At 40.6% G+C, this 22,605-nt stretch overlaps 2 protein-coding genes across 4 annotated transcripts; one reads left to right on the forward strand and one right to left on the reverse strand.

Moving 5' to 3' along the window:
• Positions 1–48: 48 nt before the first annotated feature.
• LOC119474838 (KATNB1-like protein 1) lies at positions 49–4,036 on the reverse strand. The gene is made up of 10 exons (XM_037747120.1): positions 3,459–4,036; positions 2,108–2,211; positions 1,988–2,025; positions 1,628–1,904; positions 1,409–1,524; positions 1,275–1,325; positions 1,101–1,190; positions 842–943; positions 602–695; positions 49–496 (listed from the first exon to the last, which is right to left on the reverse strand). The coding sequence occupies exons 2-10, from the start codon at positions 2,204–2,206 to the stop codon at positions 464–466; spliced, it is 900 nt and encodes a 299-aa protein (XP_037603048.1). The 5' UTR covers positions 2,207–2,211; positions 3,459–4,036; the 3' UTR covers positions 49–463.
• Positions 3,040–21,628, forward strand: acp7 (acid phosphatase 7, tartrate resistant (putative)). 3 transcript variants are annotated; one of them, XM_037747118.1, is made up of 15 exons: positions 3,040–3,130; positions 5,470–5,556; positions 5,745–5,865; positions 7,895–8,095; positions 8,167–8,349; positions 9,982–10,007; positions 10,932–11,029; positions 16,207–16,269; positions 17,852–17,966; positions 18,202–18,315; positions 19,722–19,788; positions 20,210–20,277; positions 20,362–20,433; positions 20,819–20,956; positions 21,053–21,628. In XM_037747118.1, exons 3-15 carry the CDS (start codon positions 5,757–5,759, stop codon positions 21,116–21,118), a joined length of 1,320 nt encoding a protein of 439 aa, XP_037603046.1. In that variant the 5' UTR covers positions 3,040–3,130; positions 5,470–5,556; positions 5,745–5,756; the 3' UTR covers positions 21,119–21,628. The 3 variants fall into 3 exon arrangements, with proteins under 3 accessions (XP_037603046.1, XP_037603045.1, XP_037603047.1); XM_037747117.1 differs by having other exon boundaries at positions 3,071–3,125; XM_037747119.1 differs by having other exon boundaries at positions 3,113–3,130; positions 5,729–5,865.
• The last annotated feature ends 977 nt before the right edge of the window (positions 21,629–22,605 follow it).

Raw genomic sequence — 22,605 nt, forward strand, 5'->3', positions numbered from 1 at the left:
ACATCCTTTGTTTTGGTTGTAACAAAAATTAATTTCAATACCAACCAGAAACTTTAAAACCGAAAATACAAACTTTATTCATCATCAGTGGTGCAATTAAAGAGAACAGACACACATATCAATGAAACATAATTCTTACATTCATGAAAGCCTTTAAGTTTCTTTGACATAACTGAAACTGCACAATGATAAACTCTTCTCGTTGAAAATAATTACAACATCCTACTAAGTCAAATTTGCTACACGATTACATTTATATTGCACATTCTCAGTATTTCAACTGTTGAAGGTCATCCGCCAGCCAATAAATAAATACATCATGCTCTACAGACATCCCCTCAGGACAGGCACAGTACAAGCTAAAAGACACTTCTCTATGGAAACAACAGCATCTCCAATCTAAACATTCTATTCTTTCATTTTTTGCTACCAGAGAAAGATCTGTTTTGTTTCTTTGTTGTCGTCAGGTTAGTTGAGACAGGAAGGAGTCAATAACCTACAGTAAGGGAGAAAGATGCTGATGTAAGACACTTTTTTGTATAAGAAAATTCAAAGCCAAAAACGACAATGGTAATGATTTATTCATGCATGCAGCACTGACCTTTGCCAGGTCTCCAGCAGCTCCTGGGACAGATTTTAGTAAAGGTTCCTGATGCCATAACTCCAATAACTGCTGATTAAAGGCCTGGAAATTTCTGTAACAAAGTTAAATAAATACTTTACCACATTGTATTCTGATCTACACATTGGGACAGATATTGAAAATAGTGGCAAACTTTGCATGAATATGTGCAGCATTTATCTGTTTGAAGTATCATACAGCTCATAAAACAACACTTACATATCCATCGGGAGTTTAGTTGATCCATAGCCACTTGTTCTTAGTTCCCCCCACCAGTGTTTCAAAACCGAATTTATCCACTTTAAACCAACTATAAGATACCTGTGAGAATAAAATACAATCTTAATTTATTAGTATTTTTGTAATTATCCTTCCACCTCGTGTCTGTTCCTCTATGTGCATAAACAATGTGTTTTATTCTATAATAATTCAATTGCACCAAAAAAACAAAGCCCTTCATTGCAGCATTAATACTCACTCTTCGTATGGATTGGTGAGGACTTTCCTAACTAAAGGAAAGAGGTCAACGCAACAGCCAATGGTGACCCTGGGGGAGTTTTCATCCATGCTGCAGAGAAAATTAGATTAAAGCAACATTTACTCCACTTGTGGGCAGTGTCGCTCAGACTTTTGCAAATTTCAAGTCGCTCACCTTTTGCTTATCAGCGGGAGAAAATCAACAACCACACCAATGTCTTGGATTCTGTATAAAGACAGTGAAGTAACAATACTTTTGAAATTCTAACAAAAATACTGCGTGTCACATTTACGAAACAGACTACGTACCTCAGAAAGTAGGTCAACAGCTCTCCAACACTTCTCTGCCACAATGTTAAACATACTTTCAGCCTCAGATTTCTTCCAAAGAGCACATCAGTCATTGTGTTATGATCCCCTGTGAGCTGAAAAACATTGACAGATTGTTTTATCTGCATATTAGTGGCACAGTAATTCATTAAAACAACACAACACAAGAAACAGAAGAGCTGTGATAGTATTTCTGACCTCAGTGACTGTACGGTAATCGGCCTGTTCAGAACCAGTACTACCAGTCTTGTGGTAATTATTGACATTTAGTGGGAACTCCCAAGGGTCCATGCCAGATATCTCCTGTTGCACATCCTGCCTGCTGTTCGTCTCATTCTCCTTGTTTGCAGCATCATAATTCTTCCCAGGCCCGAGCTGCTTCCTGCGAGTCACCGTCAGATGATGGGTCTTCCTCTTACATGACACTACCCGCTTCACTCTGCCCGGGTTGTTGCCAGAGCGACTCACGGGATACCTGGGTGTTCAAACATTTGGTTGAAAACCAAATCACATCATGCATCTAGCTGAAATGTGACCACAAAACGTGCAATGACCTACTTCTTTCTGTTGAACTCCTCATTTTTATCGTAATCCACCTGCATAGAAAAATACATTTTGCACAATTATAACCAGCATACAGAGATACATTTGTGTATTATAATGTGTAACCCAGCTCACCTCTTTTGTGTTTCTCCCATGAGGATAGGTCACTCTGTACCGGGCTGCATCCTGCTGTTCAACACTTTGGTAATCTCTGTCTTCACTGTTAGAGTCCATTAGACCTAGAGAAAGAGAAGCCCATTTTTAATCCCTTATAATAAATTGTTAGACTCAGTGGAAAGTAACTAAATACATCTACTCCAGTACTGTACTTAAGTTCAATTTCTAGGTGCTTGTAATTTACTTGAGTATTTCCGTTTGATGCTACTTTATATCTCTACTCCACTACAATTTGGAGGCAATTACTGTACTTTATACTTCACTACTTTAGATACTTTGCAGATTCAGATTATTAATACAATATATACAGAGAAATATATTATGATGTATTATTATAGGTAGAGGTAATAAATCATGGCTAAAAGAGAAACAACATTGATCGCACACCTAATACATCAAAGAGGGACACAAATACCCCACACCTCACCTCCATATCATTATTGACACACAGTATACCTGAACTGAATGGACTGTAATGCTGTGCTATATGCTGTCTTCCACTGTGTAATTGTCTGAAATATATTAATTATTTCCTTTTTTAAATATTTTTGAGAGTTACAAGTTCTTTTAACATGGTCATGGAGCATATATATACTGTATAGTTGTATTCTGGAGGTATCCTTCCTATGCAGAGGGTAGTTTAGATTATTTATTGACTACACTGAGGGCGTTTTATATTTTAATAATTGATTTATTTATTGTGTTGAGTTGAATGTTCTACTTATTTTGTACTGCAATTACCTTGTGCCTTTTCTACCTTTTTTCTTTTCTTAAAGCTGACTTGGTGTAAACTGCTCAGAATTCCAATGTACTTATATATAGGTGCAAATGGCAAATAAAACTCTTGAATCTTGAATCTTGAAACTTATCAAAACACAATTTCCCACAATCCACGTGGGCATTGTAGTTCTTCTGTGCAGTGACGTATTCAGGAAGTGCTCCCGGGGCAACCGCCAACTGGCCAAAAAGCTGAGTTGAGTTGTGAGTGTTTTTAGTTACTAATTTAACATTTAGCTAACTTATTCTGGTCAGACAGTGTTTGAGCCTTATTCAGTATCTTGTGTTGAAAATAAAAACGCCATACGTAGCGTTAATTTAGCAGTAATAACCGCAGTAACGCTAACGTTAGTTAATAACAGTGGTAAGAATTCCCAGCTAAACAGACAAAAGCAGGCTGTGACGGTTATCACGGTTAACAACCAGCTGGTTGCCTAGGAGATAGTCTCACGTTATACCCTTCACAACAGATCAAAACAGCGTTACAACACGTGAACTAGTTAAATAACTTGTCCTAAATGGTGTAACTCACCTTGTTTTCCATTCCTGAGCAGGAACAATAGAGTTAAACCTTCCCTCTGATTCTGTTAGTCGACTGATAATTAACATCAGATTTCAAATAGCCTCTTAATACCGCCCAGTATCAGAGAATAAAGCCTCCTATTCATAATGCAGCCTGCGCAGCGTGCACCCTCTAGTGACTTGTATTGAGACATCTATGGTGCTTTGTGTGCCTTAGGGTGTCTGTGTTTTATTTACTTATACATTTTTTTGTTGTTTTTTTTGTTTATTTTTTTTGTTTTTGTTTTTTTTCCTTTAACTACTTATGTTTTTTTGTATTTGCTTGTCTCCATTTGTGTTTGCCCTTAGTTCCTAGTATTGTCTGTTTTTGATGATATATATAAAAAATGAGGCATGATACACTCCCTACTGAGTAGTATTGAGATATCAATGGTGCACATTTCAAAACCAATCATTTAAATCAGTGGTCTAGATTTAATTTTTTAATTTTTTAATTCACTTCATTTGAATTAATTCACAATCATGATCATTTTTTTTTTGGGAAAAGTGATACTTTTATTCGGCACGATTTTCAAAAGCTCTGTGGGTGTATTATTTTCTTTTATTATTATTTGTCTACATGTTATCAATATGACCTTCAAGGTTTATTTAACCCCTTACCATTACCAGAGGGGATGTTCAGGGGTAGATAAAAAAGTGAACAGTAACATAGAAGTGGTGTACATCATCTGAAAGCTGGGAACCTGAAGATTAATTTGAGATGCCGCTCAGCACTGTGTGTCAAGTTGTTCTAGTCGTTAATAATAAATAAAAATGAATTAATTGATCAATTAAAATAAATTGTGAACGTGCATAAGAGAGTAGAACGCAATGATAGAAGTTATCGATTGCTATTCCCATGCTCTATTATGTCTCATAAATTGTTGCAGCAATTTTTGGGTTGATACCATTTGTTACACAGATTTGGTGCTAAATTTAACCATTTTTGTACCACATAAGAATTGATAATAATGATCAATAATCCCTCCAATATAACACATTAAGACTCCACGACAAAAAGCCATGCTGTGATTTGGTATCAAAAACTTTTATCATTTGGAGATTTCTGCAAAAATTGCATTTTTCAGCGATTAGATGGCGAGCACTTCTCTTCTAGAAACTGCTCAGAAACCCCATTGTTGTCAATCTACCTAGGAAGACCATCCATCCTCTGAATGCTCTAGGACTTTAGTTTGTGGCTGTAAAGTTTCATGAGGCTGTGATTATCCTAGAGGTCACAACAGGTCATTTCATAGAGTGATGTCAAGTTTAAAAAAAATGGTCTCACTACAATGAAATGGCTACTATGGGGACTAACATCATCACACATGAATACATTTGGGCTCATTTGAGCCACAAGAGTCTCAACTTTACAGTGATACCCAATTTATGCAATTCCAAGACTGTTTAGGGTATGCAGAATTATTCAAATACACCATTTTAGAATAGGCAAAAATAACACATTTATATTGCATATTAACATCTGATTTCAAATAGCCTTCTAATACCGCCCAGTATTAAAGAATAAAGCATCCTATTCATAATGCAGTCTGTGCAGTGTGCACCCTCTAGCAAGTAGTATTGAGATATCAATGGTGCAAATTTCAAAACCAGACATTTAAATCAGTGGTGTAGATGTGTGGTTAAGTCATCCCAGTCAGCTGATCTCACTAATAGACACATTCAAGTGGAGAGAGGCAGTTAAGTGTTAAATGAGATCAGCTGATACAGTGTTTTGGCTCAAATTAAACTTGCTTTTGCCTTCATGAGCCATGACCCTGACAGCGGCTTTACTCTGATCAGTGAGGCATATCAGCTGTTTGCACTGTATTGATCACAGGCAAGCTGGGGCTTGTGAGCTAATCTCCACTGTACTTGAGCTCACTTTGACTTCCCCTGAATGCACAATGAAAAACAACATCAGCTGCTTTTATTGACACATGAGCTCTTTCCGTGCTGACTCTGCTGATTTGATTCTGCAGTTTCATCATTCGGTTGGATGCAGAGGTCCTCCTCAGAGACCGAAACACGGTCTGTGTATGTGTGTGTGTCGCTGCCACTGAGGTCAGGTAGGATATTTTAACTCTGTGTTGTGTCTAATTTCAAAACAGACACATTTATCAAGGTTTTACATCAATAGGCTCAGTGTCATGTGATGTTTGGCATGACAGCTATTAACATCATGTGATAACAGTGGCAAGATTGTTTTATTTCCTGGTTGTGTGTTGCTATTCTAACCAGGTTGTTGTTCTTGCAGTCCAGTGTTAAAATGGTGCCTGTTCATGCTGCCTATGCTTTGCTGAGCCTTGCACCCCTGTTGGTGTTTGGTATTCCTCCCATTTGGACTCAGCCAGAGCAAGTCCACCTCTCTTATCCAGGTAAGTGTTTGAACTGTTTCCATCAGCCTCATGTGTTTTCATGTAGGGATACAATTTTCCTCTTAGCAATACAAACCAGTGTCCAGGTCATATGGATTGCAGATTTACAGATGTTTTGCACAAATAACTCAATAATATAATGTTACATTGGGGCAGCTGAACGTTTTGTAACTGTTCTGCAGCTCCACAACAAGTTCACTGAAGTTCAGAGTCACTTTCAGTGATCTTGAATTGCATTTTAAAAAAGTGTTTAAATGAATAAAGTGTTTCATGTAATGCAGCTAATTTAATGGCTGAAGACGAATCTTTAAAGGTGCTATTGATAACATTCAGCCACTAAATGTTTCGCTCTCCCCCCTCTGTTCCGTTGCATTTCCTTCCCAACAAGTGGTTGCCAATTTGTTGCACAACCTGCATATTTTATGAATCTTTCATGGTAGAGTAATGAAATAATTCTGCAACATTTAGCTCGACGCCTACTTTAGCCACAAATTTAGGTTACTTTGTGCAGTGGTGTTTCAAGATTAATTTAACGTAATCTACTGTATGGTAATCTGAGGATATGGCTATATAGTTTTTGGAAACATTTAACTTGTCATCTAAGCAGTGGTGTAGTGCAGGGTATACGCAGGTATACGTACTTATTTTTTAGTCAGCCACCCACTTCTTGATCCCCTCTGATGCGCATCTTTGTTATACACTGTTTGAGGGAGCTATAACGTTAACGGTAACTGGATGCAGCCGTCACTAATGCTAATGTAGCTCCTCAGGAACTTGAAGCTGTTATTTTTCTCATTCAGACAATCTAACTGGTGACAACACATTAGTTAAGGTTGTAAGGACCATGGCTGTTGGTAGCTGTTGTTGGTTTTGTTTAAATATGCTGAATTGTAATTTTATGGGTTATTGATGTTCAGAAGATTAAGCTAAAACAGCTTATTTGTGCTAACATTCGTTGTCACTTGTTTCCACGGTCAATATTCACGTATCCTGCAGCCTGATGGAGACACCAGTGTTAGTGCGGCCAGGCAGAGGCAGCCTCCTTTAATCGCTGAGCACTTTCTACCATTTATCCGTTTATTCCACATTAACTGGTAACCTTATCGACCCAGAGATACAACGTAATACCAACATTGTTATACTACTGGCTCACAAGTCTTGTTAGAAGTGGGAACCGAACGTCAGATATCTTCCACAGAGATAAAGAAAACATTCATTTTGTACCCGCCAAAATTTTATAAATAATTAATTCCCAATCATAATAATTTTTTTTAGGGAAAGTGATGCATGGTTTTTGCCCCAAACTGCATGTCATTATCATACAGTGTGCATGTTTGTAAAGGGGAGACTCGTGGGTACCCATAGAACCCATTTCCATTCACATATCTTGAGGTCAGAGGTCAAGGGACCCCATTGAAAATCACCATGCCATTTTTTCCTTGCCAAAATTTAGCGTAAGTTTTAAGCGTCATTTAACGCTCTTCCTGACAATCTAGCATGACATGGTTGGTACCAATGGATTCCTCAGGCTTTTTAGTTTCATATGATACCAGTAGCTCCGCTAGCTTGAAAACTAAGCCTGCAACAACCTCTGAAAGACAGAATAGCGGGCTGTCCGAGTGTGCTGAAGTGTCCTGAAACACTACCTCTGCACTTTCTGTAAGTCATTTAGGTTAAAGGCAACAGATAATTGCCTTAACTGCCAAACATATAGCTGATGTTACCCTTGGTTGACACAGAGTTTATGCAGCACAAATGTTCTTTCGTTCATTCCTCACAAAGGTGAAACGTGGTAGCCATTAAATGCGTTGATGTTTTGATGAAATGAGTACCTGGCCAGTCGTCAGCTTATCTCAGCGTTCTGATGGTTATATCTCGCCAGCAGCAAGATCAAAAGCGCCACTCTTGTGCAAAGTCAGCCTTTTCATAAGCAATCTCTTGGCTTTTATAGATGCATCAGTAAGTGAATCCAGTTGTTCTGTCAGATCAATCTACATCACGATTCCAATAATTGGGCTTTTCTTCACAGGAGCACCAGGTTCTATGGTGGTGACCTGGACCACCTTCAATAAGACAGAGAGCAAGGTGGAGTACGGCCTTCTGGGGGGTCGGCTCTTTGACATGATTGCCAAAGGTGACGTTACTCTGTTTGTGGACTCGGGAGAGGAGAAGAGGAAGATGTACATCCACAGAGTCACTCTCACAGACCTCAAACCTGCTGCTTCTTATGGTGGGTGGAGTTTTGATATCACTGACTTTCACTCATAGCTCATGTTAAAGAGTTTTTCTGTGTACTTTCAGTGTACCACTGTGGGAGTGATGAGGGCTGGAGCGATGTGTTCTCCTTCACTGCTCTGAATGACAGCACCAGCTTCAGTCCCAGGTTTGCTCTGTACGGTGACCTGGGCAATGAGAACCCTCAGTCTCTGGCTCGACTGCAAAAGGAGACACAGCTTGGCATGTACGACGTCATCCTGCACATAGGTAAGCTCCACACTGAGAGAAATATTACAACAATTTCCACTGTGAAAGCAGTGAAGAGGCATTCAGTTTTATCAGCTCTCGTCTCACGCATTAGTCAGATACCTGGCACAGCTTGCAACATTATATTAAGATAAATCAAATCCAGTGAGCCAACTGAGCCATTCCAACAGAAATGTCTAATGAAGAGGTAATATATCATGATGGTAATTGCTGTAATCAGCATAATAATACCTATTTGTCATTTGTACGCTTTGCTTTTGAACAATATGGAGTGGATGCTGGTCACTTCACAGTTGACAATGTGACAAAGTGGGAAGTAGTATCAGAATACTGGTCTGTGTTGTGCCAAAATTTGTTCCCTCAAAAATCTGACTGCTGGCTTTCTAGCTTTTGTCCCCTGTGATGATTTAACGCCAGGATAATAAAAGATAATAAAAGAACAGTATAATTTTTCTTTGCCTTTTATTGGCTTTTCAAATGAAACACCAATTTAAACACCGTTTTACAGCCACTTTACAAGTTTAGAGAGAATATAATCTCTTGATTGCCTCATAAACTGAGATCCAATTTTTGTTTGAGGCTAACCATAGTCCAGTAGTTATTTACTAAAGGTATAGAATGGCGTTTTGGGAAATGTTTGATGAGAAGATTGATACCAATCTCAGAACTGTACGCTAAACATGAAGCTAGAGCCAGCAGCTGATTAGCAGAATGAGTAGGATCTGTCGGTTGTGGTTTGTAAACAAACCCCGGCTCAAAGACGGCAGTAGCGCACGCCCTCTGACTACCGTTAGGGTTAGGGTGCTCGCCAGCAGATGCTCGACAAACCCAGAACGAGCTTTGTCCGCCATTTTCGTAGCTTTCTCTTGGATGCGTGCTTACGATCTGGCACCTGGTTACCACGTTTTTAAGAGGTTGACGCCCAGAAACATCTCGAACCATGCAAAATAATAAGAAAATACAGGCAGAGGGCAGAGTCTCTGCAGATACAGACACTGCCTCACACTTCTAGTGGGTCAGAAGTGATGATTGAGAGGATTATTTTTGTATGAGTCTATACATTGTTTTTTAGGAAAATCCTACTAATTCTGCCTTTAAATTTAGCATGAAGACTAAAAGCTGCATACTAGCATCTCTAAAACTCACTGAATTATAAGTTCCAGCATATAACTCCCTGTAAAACCACAAATTGTCATCTGTACATTTCAGTTTTTGTACATATTAAACAAAATATATATAACGTATTAATTAGCTAGCTTTAGCAGTGCTGGTTGGCAAATTTATTTACCTTCAAAGAGAGCAAGGCTAGCTGTTTCCCCCTGTTTCCAGTCTTTATGCTAAGCTAATTGAACTACCTGCTGGCTGTAGCTTCATATTTAGCGGACATGAGAGTGGAATCGATTTCATCTAACTCTGCAAAAAAGCTATTTAGTGTATTTCCCAAAATGTTGAAGTATTCCTTTAAGTGCATTATCCCTATAATGAAGAAGTAAACACAACTTTTTGGGGGGAACAATTTTGGTACAGTGCACCACAGATATACATATTGCTGTTACCTTTTACTGTGGGAGAGTAAAAATCTTAAAACCACTTAAAGATCCATTCTAATCGGTAGATTTTTTTGTTTTACAGGGGACTTTGCCTACGATATGCATGAGGTATTTTGCTCTTCTTTCTTTTCAATATCATGAACTCTGATCACACTTGTGCCCAGTTAAAGTCAGTGACAGCAAATTTCTTTCATCAAAAGCGTATATTCTTAAAGCCACACTGATATTCCACTAATGCCACAATGACAGATGAAATAAGCCACTTTACCTTTCTTTACTGTCCCCGTCCCAAGACTCCCCGCTATTTATTATTAGCACATATGAATGCTCTCAGCTGTGGTTGAGACACACAGCTTATGATTAGCATTACTGTGAAATGCCTTAAGCCTGCGGTGAAAGACGAGAGTCAGGGTCATGTCGCCCAAGTATTTCTTGAACAAAATAAGCGCCATTCAAAACCCTGAATCTTAAGTCTCAATAACACATTTGCTCATCTGAAAACCTCCCAACTGTCATCTGTGATATTTAGCATAACCTTGTCTTGGATGCTGATATCATTTTTTCCTGAATTGAGTTCCTGCATTATTCATGCCTTTTTTTTTCCAAATATGGTGAGTTGCTAAATGCAATCAGCAGACTACTGCAAACATTAATAACCATAATTCATCCAAGCTGTGTTTTTCAGCTGGAATGTGCAAGTACATCCTGTGGCTTCACTGATATTATAAATAGAAAAGCAGAGAAAGGGAATTTTGTCTGGAAGGTCATTAATGTTTGTGGCAGGTAAAAGCCACCATTACAGCCACGAATAGCAATGTGTTTTTAAAAGCTGCGTTGCCAGTATGAGCATATCCAAGACAAAAATGACTCTGGTTTCAGTGGGGTTTGTTTGGAAATCTATACATTCCTGAAGCTGTCTGGAAAATAGACTTACATACTGTAGTTCTTAATTTGGCTTAACATCAGTGAATGCAGAAACATTGTTGTCTGACGGGAAAATCTTTGTTTAACGGCTGAATGTCACTGTTCCAGGACAATGCCCGGATCGGAGATGAGTTCATGAGGCAGATCCAGTCCATAGCAGCCTACGTGCCCTACATGACCTGTCCAGGCAACCACGAATCTACATAGTAGGTGGAAGTTAGTTTCTTCATTTCTTTTGGGGTGTATTCATAAATGAACTCACGTGTTGTGAAGAATTGTTTTTTAAAGCTCCAGTGTGTAGGATCTGGCAGTATTTAGCGGTGAGTTTGCAGATTGCAACCAACTGAAGCCTCTCCCGTGTGCCAAGCTTGTTGGAAAGCTACGGTGGCCGACGCAGAAATGCGAATGACCCTCTCTAGAGCCATTTGTAGCAGAGCCAGTGCATAGAGTGCATGTGTACATGGAAAGTGAGTGGTGAAGCAAGAGAGAGAGAGAGAGCGTCGGCGATGGGAGCGAGTAACGTTATCAACTCCGGCCCAAGCAGGAAAAGTTAAAAGTGTTTGGTTTGTCCGTTCTGGGCTACTGTAGAAACATGGCGGAGTAACATGACGGTTCCATGAAGAGGACCCGCTCTGTATGTAGATATAAACGGCTCATTCTAAGCTAACGAAAACACAACTATTCTTATTTTCAGGTGATTATACACTAAAGAAAACATAGTTATTAATGTTATATTCCATTTCTGCCGATAGATCCCCCTAATTGTTACATACTGTTCTTTTAAAAGTGACATTCATAGTCAGTGAGACAACATGGAAGCTGTCTGACTGTCTCCTGCCTGTCTTCTGCTTTCAGTTAGTTAATGTTTTCCTTTTTGTGTACATTTCATGCCACATTCTGCTGAGGGACAAAAGTATGATTAATGGGTTTGGGGCAAAAATAGCAGTACATCCATATTGGTGAGAGAGACTTGCCAGACACCTCATGACAAATTGCCCTCAGATCTGGCTACTGTAAATGCTCAGTGTGTGCGTGCATGTCTTTTTGGGGATTGTGAACCCCCGAAAAACAACCTTTTCTGGTGAGCCGCAGTTTTTCCACTATAAAGAACACACAGTCTGCCGAGAACTCCTAACTGTACCATTTGAACACATGGGAGCTATTTTGGTCTCTAAAGGCTGGAGCAGCATCAGGAACCACCAACATCTAAACAAGGCAACGCTCTCCAAAACAAACATTTATCTGACTGGGAATCATCAGCTCACTATCTGTTTTTCAGTTCCCAGAGACGGCCCGTGGTGGTGGGAACTCTGTCTGCCTTTTGACTCATCTTCGCAGAACGTGGTGTTCATATTTAATGTCAGAGACAGGACAGTGTGGAGAGAACGATGCAGCAAAAAAACAACAAAAAAAACACATTCAAATCTGAAACAATCACTTAATTTATTGATCAGACAATTGTGAGAAAATAAATATTTTTTTGGAATAATTATTGAAGATTGAGTAATCGTGTTGAGTAATGAGAAAGATTGAGTAATTTCTCTCAAGCAAAAATCCTAAACGTCTACTGGTTTCAGCTTCTCAAATGTGAAGATTTGATGCTTTTCTTTGTCTTTATTGATAGTAAATTGAATATCTTTCAGTTTTGGAGTGTTGGCCAGACAAAGCACGCAATTATAGCGTGAAATTGAGCAATTGTGATCGGCATTTTTTCACTATTTCATGACGCTTTGTGTTTAATTGGTTAATTGGCAATGAAAATAATCATTTGTTGCAGCCCTAAACAAATTGTAACAGCCTTGTTGTACATTGATATTCTGACATATTCAAATTGCGTCTTTAGGTACAGGTGTAGCATTTCAGGGGAACTATTGGCAGAAGTGTAATATAATATTTATAAGTATGTTTTCTTTAGTGTATAATCGCCTGAAAATAAGAATAGTTGTTTTTGTTACCTTTGAATGAGCTGTTTATATCTACATACGGAGCGGGTCCTCTTCACGGAGCCGGCCGCCATGTTTCTACAGTAGCCCAGAACGGACAAACCAAACTCTGGCTCTAGATAGGTCCATTTGCGTTTTCACATCGACCACCGTAGTTCTCCTGCCAGCTTGGCACATGGTAGAAGTTTCAGTTGGCAACTGCAAACTTAGCACTAGATGCCGCTAGATCATACACACTGCACCTTTAACTTTATTATGTCCCCGCAATGCAAATAATGCAGGGTGGTTTATATCAATAACCTAATATGAAACAAAAAGGTACCACTGTCTAATATGACAAAATATAATATGCCACCTTGTTAGTCAAATATTTTCAGTCCATTTCGGAGTAAATTTTCGAGTTCAGTTTAATATTGTTTTGTTGAAGATGACACAAGATGATTAAAGACTTGTAAAATGTAAAGAGTGCAAAAGCTTCAGCAGCCTCCGATGCTTTTCATCTCAAGGATTAGCAGCTAATGTGTCCCTAAATTCCAGGCACATCTGCTAGAGTCAGTTGTGTGTGTTTATGCATTTTGAAACGTTTCAAGGTTGCCTGATCTTGCACCATAATATTTACTTGCCGCTGCTATACCGAGCCAGTCCTCGCCTGGCCTTGCCATGTGTGATGCGACTGCTGCCTGGTTTTTATTAGGGAGCCGCTAACAGTAGTCTCTTTTTCTTGGCGATACATCCTGATATCAAGAAACGGCTCGCTGCATTACATAACCAGAAATCCAGCTCCTCTCTCCCTCTCTTATACCTAAATGTGTGTTTTGCTCTGTGGTGTAGTTAAGAATCCAAATATTCCCAGCAACTGGCCCCTGCTTTTTCTCCCTCGCTGTCTGATGTGCTCTCTCTCACTATACTCTTCTGTTCATCTCTGTTTCCAACCTCAAAACTAAATGGGTAAAAGGCAATTGAAACATGGCTGACCACAAAAGTTTTCAGTCAGCATTCCAACAGGATGAGAACAGTGGATCCACAGAAGATGCTAAGGCCCCAATCAAGACTGTCTTTGTTCACCGAGCACAACACGGCTCATCGGTCCCTCGGAGGGACAGGGAAATGACCGTTGCTGTCCTGTGACGGGAGTTAGCGACATGCTTCCTGAAGACTACAATTGGTTCCTTTAATTTTTTTAACGGCCTGGATTTAGCTCATCAGATGATGAAAGGGAAGATTTGATTAGGAGGGGAAACTCCTGTTTGGTCAGTTTAAGAGTCCGGTTGTTCACATTGTCTTTGACAGCCACCAGATTTTTATCTCGCTCTTGTTCTAATGGAAAAGCAAACACACATGGAAACGAGCGTGCTTCGGGTTACGGAAGATGACTCACATGTTACGTTGGACTCCCCATAGTGCACATTAATCAAACAAACATAAGCTTATCATACTTGTATCAGATTTTCCACGGCTGAGCCACAAAACGAGAGGCTTTAAAGTCTGCAGTTCACTTTATTTCTACAGGCTGAATCCTTTCCCTCAGGGCATGCTTGGTTACATCACTCTGTTTGAATTCCTCGAGAGTGTGTGTATTATTTTACTCAATACAGAATTGATTGTTTATTTCTACTAACTGCTTTCCCAGACCCCTCTACATGGCTGCTGGTACACTTCCTAGCCACAAGGTGGGAGCATGAAACCATCTTATGACTGTTCTTGGTTCAACGCCATTGCTGAGAACTTCAGATCATAATTGATTTTCACAGTAGCAGATCTCACTCTTTAGCACTGTTTTAACTTACATTACTTGATTGGTTGGATTAGGATATACTGTAAATTTCACCTGATGCATAGTTATGAATATTATGACATTAATTTCAAACACTTCCCTAATAATCAGGACTTAAATATGAAAGTTTAGCTACTCAATTTGGGGTAATAATAGTATGATAGACACCTAAGCAAAGTTTTCAAGATTAATTTCTCTTAACGGCCTGGATTTAGCTCATCAGATGATGAAAGGGAAGATTTGATTAGGAGGGGAAACTCCTGTTGGGTCAGTTTAAGAGTCCGGTTGTTCACATTGGACATAAAGAGATGCAGAGTCGAACGTTATTCTCCTTCGTACTGAAAGATCACAGCTCACAAACCGGCCTCTGCTGGATTATCACGTTGGCTTTGGCCATTTAATCTTGACCTCGGTGGCTCATTAATGTTAGATTTATTCATATTAGTAGGGGTCTTTGTGATCCTGCTTTTGTGTCCCTATTTGTAGCCTTTGACCTCTGACCCTGCTGGTCTCTAGTAACCCCTAACCCTACATTAACCTAGTCAATGCAGGGATCTGAACTGTCCCACCCTGATCCGGCTGCAGTACAGAATACTGCCTCTTTTTCTCCCTTACGTAAGATAAGAAAACAATCATCCCCACCTCGCCTCGTTTAGTTAATTGCCCATTGAGAAGATTGGCTCCCGCTTTCATGCTGAAATTAAAAACCGTGAAAAGAGACTGGCGGGTTGGCGTCAGGGAGAGCTTTCCATGAAAGACTTTTTTCCCTTTTGCATGGTGCACCCATTGTAATATTGTATAATGCTGGTTTAGAGTCTACAAATTAGTGGCGGCGATTGTGGTAGCAGTGATAGATAAGTGTAGTGGTGGATTGATAACTGCAAGTATCCTACTATATCTGGATCAAGTAGGAACCACCACATTTCAGTGATGAAACCACTGTGAAAGCGCCTTAAGATGTGATTCCTCTAATGGCCACTGCATCTAAAATTATACCGTTCTTTAAAGAAGATGTCCTGGTTTTGAGAGGGGTATATTTAGAGGTCTGTTTTCTTGATTAACAGGTGTAGTACACTCAGCCATGGTGGCTCCTACTTGCGCGTTCCCATCTCGGCTCCACCCGTGCAGGCTCCCCCACGTTGCCCAAATTTTGATTTTTGTGACCATGATCCTAAGCTTAAAAACCTCCCATCAGAAACCTATAGGGTGAGGTCACAGAGGCTACGTCCACGTTTTTCTACAGCCTTTAATTTGCGGAGGCAGCCACTGATATCCTGGCGACAGTATGGCTTCTCAGAATATCTAAAACTAGCTACTTTTTTTTTTTTTTTTCAAAGTTTGAAGCAGATGTCACCACCACAGCTTGATGGTCATCTTTATCCAGTGATATACCACCCTGAGTTTTCTGCCAGGCTGAAATGAAAACTGTAAAGTGACATAAGACAAAAGAAGGCAGTTATTTTAAGAACTGCTGGTTCGTTATATTTCATAGAGAAGCTGAGAAGTTTTGAATCTTCAGCGTATTGTGTAGGCACCACAAAATAAGAGAGAGCAGAAGTCTGTGGTGTTAATTGCTGTTTCTTAGACATTCAAAGAACGTAAATTGTATGATCAGTCCAATCTAGATCTTCAATCTAGCTTCTTTTGTTTTCTTGTTTGTTCACAGTAACTTCTCCAACTACAGGAATCGCTTCAGCATGCCAGGCCAGACTGAGAGCCTATGGTACAGGTAAGGCAGAAGACAATATGTCAGCCTTCTGGAATAACACAATATTTGACTTTTGTTGCTTTAGTTAAGGTGGACTCTGACGTGTTTAAAGGGTGACTTCGGTATTTTTCAACGTGGACTTTATTTTCACATGTTTTTGTGTCTAACTGACTAATACAATTTCTGAAATGTGAGTGTTGTAGACGGCAGCTGCTTATGGGCTGCAATATGGGGCTATTGTGGGGCAAGCTGGCAGCATCATTTACATTCACTAAAAGTGCTTGTTTTTGCCATGACAGGCTCTGATAGTTATTATAAGTGTCTGACATTATGGAAAGAGTCTCGCTCAAGGAGAAGTCTCGTTCTGAAATCTGGCGAGGTGATGTGTTGACGGAAAACAACGGTGGAATAGTGGAATACATTCGTGGTAGAAACGTGAGGGCCAGCCGGGCAGTTTGTTGGGTTGGAGTACAGAAATCAAGCTTAGTGTTATCTAAGGTATTTTCAATGTCATGGCTGAATATTTAGATAACTTCGACAATTTGGATGAGGTCTTTGGATTTGATGAACACCCGTATTTATTCGAGCCAGAGTATACGGATATTCAGATTTCACAACGAGACTTCTCCTTGAGCGGGACTAGGACACGATAACAAACAGACCGGATCAAGTGAAAGATAAGAAAACGTTTTATTTCTCAGCAGGATTCTTTCCATAATGTTGGCAGACACTATAATGACAATCTGAGCCTCGCAGCTCATTTCGCAGCTGCTGGTTATAGCGTTCTCCCTCAATACTGGACCAATTTCAAAATTGTTGTCCCCATTAGTCACTCAGACAAAAAAAACTTGGGAAAATAGCGTCCAGGTTGAAAAATACAGAAGTTACCCTTTAACCACAAGCAGTTTTTGTCAGTAGTAGAAAGTTAGCTGCTCAGACACAGCTCGGAAAGAGAAATCATTTATTTTCCAACTCGGGCCCCATGTGAAGTATCATGTGAAGGTTTACCAAACCTCCTACTGTATTTCAGTGAGCATTAATGAGCTGTAATAGGCAGCCCAGAGGAATTGGCAGCTGAGGAGTGCTCTCCTATCTCATGGGGACTACACAAAGGAGCTATACATCTAACTAGGTGACTCATAGTCCACTACAGACCTACTTCTCTCAGACAGTAAGATAATACCTCGCTAGACCACAGGCCAGCTGCCCACTGATCAGTCCCTGTGCCTAGAGGTAGACAGGCCCGCTGGCTGAGAGCCGGTTGGGAACAAGGGGAGGCAATCTGAAATCCCGCGACTGCTACTGGAAACGGTTCAGTTCCTAACACACAGCGCACATGTACAGAACACATGCTTTTCCATTAACCCTGCAGGATGAACACGTTAAGCACTCGTATTACAGCAGGGAGTTTATTCACTAAAGTGGACCTGGCACTGCATTCAGCAGCAAAATGTCAGTGACCAAACGTTGCCTGGATTTGGGAGTATTTTTCACACTTATTTGGCGTTTAAAGTGAGGCCTGTTCTTGCTTATCCGCCGACTTTCAGCATGCTTCCTCTACTGGGTCAAGGCCGTGTATCATTTTAACGATGTGTGTCCGCAGCTGGAACCTGGGGTCAGCACACATCATCTCCCTCTCCACTGAAGTCTGTTTCTATCTCGAATTCGGCCAGGAGCTCCTCTTCAACCAGTATGAGTGGCTGAAGAAAGACCTGGAGGTTAATGACCACACCAGTTTTATGTGTTGATGTGATGTCTAAGTGCTCTCCTTTGTTCGCACACTTGCTCTCTAACTCTCCCTTTTTCCATTTTAGTGTAGTAGTAGTAGTTCAATTCTCTTTCTCCATTACACATCTGATTCCTCATTCTGTGCCAAAATAAAATGGTCCTCCTATCTCAATCTGACACACATTTACACATGCACACATTTACCACTTCCTTCTCTCAACATAGGAGGCCAACAAGCCAGAGAACAGAGCAGTGCGTCCATGGATCATCACCATGGGACACAGACCCATGTACTGCTCCGATGACGACCAGGACGACTGCACCACGTTCGACTCCCTTGTGTGTAAATCCTATTCATAAATTATATTCACTATTCAAAAACACTTTTTCTAACGTATACTGTAACCTAAACTACTTATAAAACTACAGTTTTAAAAAAACTAGTACAGTTTTATAAGAAGCATATACATAGAGCAGGAAGTCAAGAGAAGCTTTAAAGGTACAGTGTGTAGGATTTGACGGCATCTAGTGGTGTGGTTGCAGATTGCAACCAACTTTTGACACTACCACTGGGAGCGCTAAAGTTGGATAATATTAAATTGTACACAGAGTGGTTGCAAATGAATAGCTGGGAATTTTTTCGGAATACGGTTATTCGGTGTCATGCTGAGAGTTAGATGAGAAGATTGATAACAATCTCAGTCCTTCTCATCTAACTTTTGGCAAGAAAGCTAATAAGCGTATTTCCCAAAATGTTAACTATTCTTTTAAAGCTACACTGTGTAGGATTTGGTGGCAGCATCTAGTGGTTCGGTTGCAAATTGCAACCTACAAAGTACCCCTCCGCTCACTGCTAACACTGTTTGTGTTGCTCAGATGCCATCCTTAACCATAATAATACTACTTTAGGAGCAACGGAACTACGGTGTCCTTCAGGTAACGAAAAAACAGAAAAAGGCTCTCTCTAGAGCTGGTGTTTGGTTTGTCCATTCTGGGCTACTGTAGAAACATGGCGAAGCAACATGGCGGACTTCGTGAAGAGTACCCGCTCCCTATGTAGATATGAAGGGCTCATTCTAAGCTAACGAAAACACAAGGATTCTTAGTTTCAGGTGATTATACACTAATGAAAACACCATTATGAATATTATATTCCATTTCTGCTAATATTCCCCACCGAAATGTTACACACTGTTCCTTTAAAGTCTGGTTGAGTAAAGGGGGCGGTGCCACTCACTCCTGCTTGGTCTCAAGTGTGAAAATTCCTGTTGTAATGACTTAGCTGCATTCCCGATGGCAGACATTTTATTAGCAAAAATACAATTAAACATTCAAACATAAACATTTTGGTAATACTCTCGTAGTTTATTTAACAGTGTGTTCTTTAGAGAACAGCACATCTATATTGTTAAAGGCTTTATTTTTTATCATCATAAAGGTATTTGTAGGATTTGTTTTTTGCGCTTTAATTACCCCTGGTAGCAGCAGACATGTTGCACGTGTGGCAGGCTGGCCAGTCCACATCGCAGCACCTAAGCACATTGAATACGGTATGCCGTCATAATCACTGTAATTTGGACCAAATAGTTTCCACTTAGACTTATTTCCCTCAGCACTTGGCACTGTTTGGAGTGAGGCTGGCATGGCACGACGGGGCTCTACCAGGTAGTGTTTCAGGTAGCAGGTAGTGTTTCGTATGCTAGCGCCAGGTCACGCTGACATTATTCCTCTCTGTTATATCTCAGGTCCGACTGGGACTGAACGACACCAAACCGCCAGCTCCTGGTCTAGAGGATCTATTCTACCGCTATGGTATGGTTTCTATTTGACAACCAGCTGTGTGCTGCTAATGGGTGTTTAAGATCACAAATTTGCACGCTCAGACAGACTAATGTCCCAACAGTTGCAGCGAGCAGAGCAATCCAAACATCCATTATTAAAAAAGCAGGCGCTTGGTCTGGCTGACATCCCAACAGCCCATTTGCAAATGTTTTTTCCTACATTACATTTCTCAGACTTTTGTTTGTTGCATTTAATTATTATTTGACTTGTGGTGGATCTTTGAAAGTTTTTGTTGCTCTTATTTTAAGCTCTCTAAGAAATCTCAAAATGAAATGGGCAGAGGATCTGAGAAACATTAGATTACACAACAAAAATGTGTTTTAATGAGCTGTTTGGGGGAGTTATTTTTTTCTGTGGAAGGTTGCTGACTATCATCAAATATCTTTCACAGGAGTGGATGTGGAGTTGTGGGCACATGAGCACACATATGAGAGGCTTTGGCCTGTCTACGGTGACAAGGTCAGCTCCTGCATTCTTCATTCACCACATCTATAGTCTTTGTTTTGGATCAGTGAAAGAGGCTTGTTATGCTTTTCTCTTTAGGTGCACAATGGAAGCAGAGAGCAGCCTTATGTGAACCCAAAAGCTCCGGTGCACATCATCACAGGCTCTGCTGTAAGTATTTTTTACATCACTGAATCACTCTTTGCGTTTTTCCAGATTAAGATCAATGCATGAATTGATAGCATAGTCAACAAAAACAATGTTATGTATTGTTCAAAGCCCTTCTCTGTGCAGTGGTTGGTCTGCCACATGAGTTCAGTACCAGCTGTTCCTCTGGTTAAGTGTTTTCTGATGTGGTGGTGAGCGGTGCAGGGCATGCTTCGTCATCCAACCACAGAGAGATTAGTCATCGGCATATCGAAATGCGGCCAGACTCACACCGAGGCTCAGCCACAGTTGTAAATGTCATACAGGGCTTTGTGGACGGTGCTAGAGAACGGCATGTGGCTCATTACTATTCACAGATTCAGTTTAATCACTGTTGATACCTCCGCAGGGCTGCAGAGAGAAAACCGACAGGTTCAATCCAAACCCCAAAGAGTGGAGCGCTTTCCGCAGCACAGACTACGGCTACACCCGCATGCAACTGGTCAACGCCACCCACCTCTACTTGGAGCAGGTTTCCGATGACCAGGTGAGCGCACACATTTGAAGAACATGCACACAAGCAGAGCAAAGGATGCATTTAAAGGTCAATGAGTCATAACAAAGACTTTTCTGTGTGTTCCAGTATGGGAAGGTGATTGACAGCATATGGGTGGTGAAGGAAAAGCACGGCTTCTCTGCCTGGTTCTGAAGACTGCCACGCTGCTCAGGAAATGCACTTTAAACTCAAACACATGTTTTGCTGCGTTACACCAATCATGCACTTTCATTCCTCGTCATTCAGCTTTTCAAATCAAGATGAAGTGAATCTTAGGATTTCATACATTTTCCACTACCTTTTATCCATACACTGTATGTAAAGATGGACAACGCGTCTCCACTTCCTCCCACTGTACAAAAGTGAAGCCAAAATATCCCAGATACAGGGGCTGCCATCTTGAGATTTTGACGTCATTTAGAGCCAGAGTCTGCGCAGGAGTGGTCGGAGCCACGTTATCGAGGTCACGCCCACACACCCGCCCGAGCACGGCTGCCTCTTGCTAGCATGAGCCACCTAGCTAAACGTCCATCTCCTCTCTTGTACAATTCCCGAGCGTCCGGCTGTGCGACTACTTCAGTCAGAGCAGCTGTCAATCATGACGTCTCACCCCCTTTTTAGAGCATCAAATAACTAATTAAAAACAAATTTATCAGAAAACACTTGAACACACATCAGCGTGATAAAAACTACCTAAAACAACAGAAACCATCTTTGGGAAAATATATCTGATGTGTACTTTGACTTTTTAGTTTGGCCCATGTCCCATCCACTAACATGGGGGAGGCTGGCTTTATGACCTATACTGCAGCCAGCCACCAGGGGGCGATCCAGATGTTTTGGCTTCACTTTTAGGGAGCTGTCATGTAGGCAATCGTTATATACAGTCTATAGTTTTATATAATTAGAACACCACATCATGATGATCTACTGTAAATGTATATAATGACTTGTATGTTTGAATAAATTCTGCTTTTATTTAATGGATCTCTGGATTTTCCTCCAAAACCATCACTGTAATTCATCGCTGTAGTCTAACTTTATTTCTTTTTAGTTTAACTTGTCATCGACAGGTAGATGGAGGTCCTTTCATCGCTGCCTGAATAATCTATTGACAGTAGACATAGACAGCATGAGTCTGGCAGACACCAGGCCTCATTCCCTTCAGAGCATATTTTTCATTTCTAAAAACCTGGAAATGCACTCAAACAGATCAAGTCTCCCCTCTATCAGTCTATGAAAATGACAGATTCTGACTTGGCTAACTGCTATCAGGATATTGGAACCTCATTTTATTGTCCATCTGTGTGGCCGTCAGGACACGAGACGAAAAGACACATGGAAGTCTACGCCTACGCAAATGGCCTGTTATGTAACTCAGGGATGCTTGTGGCTTGGGCGCACGCAGAATGAGGAGAGAAGGCGCTTTCCGCAAAGGACTGTGGCTCAAGCCATGACTCTCACCGCTATGTTGGTATTAATTCCTTATAACAGCATGCTGCCTCTGATGATTATTGGCCGACAACCAGCGCAGATCTGCATGCGTCTGTGTTTTGAGTTGTCAAGCTGTCCCTTAGCGCCAGAGTTTAATTATGTCTCTGCATGATTCTGTTGACGCAACATAGCTTACATATACAAAG

The sequence above is a fragment of the Sebastes umbrosus genome, chromosome 16, assembly GCF_015220745.1.
Source record: "Sebastes umbrosus isolate fSebUmb1 chromosome 16, fSebUmb1.pri, whole genome shotgun sequence".
Taxonomy (NCBI): Eukaryota; Metazoa; Chordata; class Actinopteri; order Perciformes; family Sebastidae; genus Sebastes; species Sebastes umbrosus.